We start from the raw sequence: 2,500 nt of genomic DNA, 5'->3' as shown, positions 1-2,500 counted from the left end.
CCTTAACGCGATGAAAACTCATGTTAGTGTACTATGCAAATAAATTAACTTAGCTTAATGATCACCGAATTGCAAAACGAGAGGTAAGGCTATTAGCTTTTCCCATAAGGGGAGTCGTCATGAAAGGACATAGTAATTAACTGATCTTCTTGTATTTCAGTCTTATGACATTCTCAGGAATCTCGTGAACTATTTGAACAATAGTATCGGAACACTTGGAACGAATTCTATGTTGCCGTACACAGTGGAGAACCTTCTTCTTCTTCTTGGTAAAATATTAAAGATAACTTCGCGGGATGCTCATGTTCAGAATCAGAACGCGGCGACTCAAGAAAAGGTATTTTTAAACTTCTGAGAATTTCAATTTATTTACTTGGGTCAGGAAGTAAACGGATCAATTAGTAGTAGTAGTAGTAATAATAATAATAATAATAATAATAATAATAATAATAATGGTCTTTATTAAATAAAACATTCCAACAAACGTGAACACTTTAAAAATAATTTAAATAATGATATTTATTCAATAGAGATAATATATTAATGTCATGCAGAGAAACGATTTACAAAGGCATGTTTGTAGCGCTCTGTATTGACTCTTGGTAGTAAATAGTTATGTTCTCTTCACGAAGTAGGGGAGTCCTTTTAGGCCCCTAAATTGTCCAGCCAGGTTCGAGGATCACTTGTCTCATTTGTCTATAACCCACACTTCAAATATACATTCACTTCATTTCATTTATCGAGTTCTTGACCGAAACAAATAAGCCCAACAAATTGATCTGCACCTAACTTTGTGGATTCATAGCTCAGTTGGTAGAGCTTTAAATAACTTCATAGTGGTGTCATATATTTTTTCCTAATGACGAGCCACAAGCCATCATTGAGCATTTAGAGCATCTCTGTGGACCTCGAAGCAAAAATAAAAAACGATTTTCTTATGCGGTTAACGAAATAGTATCTACTCGTTACATGCCGATTACTTTTGCATGAAAATAATTTCCACAGCTAGCTTTTTTTCGATAAACAAAGAAAAAAATCACAGTTTTTAACCGACATGAAGATTCTGTGGATCTCCGATCCATGGCCCTCTCCTGTAGTCCACGGTACGTGGATCACTTCCATGGTCTACCCCTTTAGTTCACCGGGTGTTTTTGTTTTTGTTTTTTGTTTTTTTTAAGGCAATGAAGTGCTGAAGTAAAAGTTCTTTCAAGGCAAACCAAGGACATTTTTACGTGTTATTAGAGACAAATATTCCTATATCCTTGTTTTGGGTTCATCGACTTTGCCTGAACTTAGCCTGCGAGCAGGTTCTCTCTTTGCGGTGGAAAGGGAAAGAGAGAGCCTGGAGGCGGGTAGGTCCAGTGCGGTAACCCTGGGTTCAAATCCCATTCTAACTTCTGGTTTTGGATTTGCTTCCGGTTGGCCCGGATTTAACTCTACTATGCTTTGTAAATAGCCAACTGGTTGCCTCCTTCTAGTTGGTGCTCTTAATCATGTTTCTGTCAAGTTTGAATTGTTTCTTTCAGGTTCTTAAAAAGTGGGGTACCTGTAAACTAGCTTGATAGCTAAGTGCACTTCCATTATAAACAAAGCGTTTACATTATTTGGGCTTTCGGCTAAATCCTTCGTGTTGTTTTATATGGCTCTCTGGAACCATCGTGAATTGTCGGCTCGGCTTGCTTCACTTCACTCGCTTGGCTTTCCTGCTTTGAAGCTCGTGAGGTCGACCTTTGGAAAGTCTACGCGCTGGCCTTATGCCTTTTCAGGCACGTTGTCGGAAACCTTTCCCTCTGACTTTCTACCCAAATTAAAAACTGATAAATAGTATTTACTCAACAAACAACCTAGAATCGTGCCTGATGTGACGAGTGAACCTGCATTGCTGTACAAAATTTGCTGTTAGGAGAAAAGTGAATGTTTGTATTATTTTAGTGGTTCGTCTAATCATGATTATTTAAATTTATTTTTTGTTCACTTAGGGAATCACTATGACAAGGGAACTCCTCTTGCTGAAAGATCGAATGATAAGAGGAATTAGAAATTCATTGAAATCTTCCCCAGGCAACAAAAAATTTTATTCTACATATATGAACATTGAAGTGGTGTCTGTAAGGAGAAATTTACTTCACACATTGATGCTGGGAGACAATCGAACCGGTTCCTTTCGAATCCCGGATCTAAGCAACGTTTTGAAGAAAAATGCGAATAACAACGAAATAGTGTTCTTTGAGGTATTATCATATTTATTGTTTGTGTAAATAATTGATTGAGTTGGTGAAGGATACACAGTGATAAATAACTATGAAAGCATTCTTCAATTTGAGTCAATTTATTCACTCTGAAACTCCGTTCAATGATATTAAATGTAAGGAGAAATGTAGACTCGGAAAAATATCCGAGTCCCAGATGGGATATGAACCCACGACCCTCCGTGATCTAGTCGGATGCTCTAACCACTGAGCTACTGGAGACTCTATGGTGAGCAAGAGTCAATTTGTGG

At 37.5% G+C, this 2,500-nt stretch overlaps 2 protein-coding genes across 2 annotated transcripts in view; both read left to right on the top strand.

Annotated features, from left to right (window-relative positions):
* The window catches only part of LOC138033756 (adhesion G protein-coupled receptor L4-like), a 207,703-nt gene that overhangs the window by 122,074 nt on the left and 83,129 nt on the right, over nt 1–2,500 (top strand). The window lies entirely within an intron of this gene.
* LOC138033407 (polycystin-1-like protein 2) overlaps nt 1–2,500 on the top strand; it is a 22,165-nt gene that overhangs the window by 12,218 nt on the left and 7,447 nt on the right. The window contains exons 4-5 of the mRNA XM_068881137.1: nt 161–337; nt 1,980–2,231. Of these exons, the coding sequence (XP_068737238.1) occupies nt 230–337; nt 1,980–2,231 (360 nt within the window). The 5' untranslated portion in view covers nt 161–229. The remainder of the gene's footprint in view (nt 1–160; nt 338–1,979; nt 2,232–2,500) is intronic.

Source organism: Montipora capricornis, chromosome 14 (genome assembly GCF_036669925.1).
Source record: "Montipora capricornis isolate CH-2021 chromosome 14, ASM3666992v2, whole genome shotgun sequence".
In the NCBI taxonomy this organism is placed as follows: domain Eukaryota; kingdom Metazoa; phylum Cnidaria; class Anthozoa; order Scleractinia; family Acroporidae; genus Montipora; species Montipora capricornis.
This window is presented reverse-complemented; position numbering and strand designations above follow the sequence as displayed.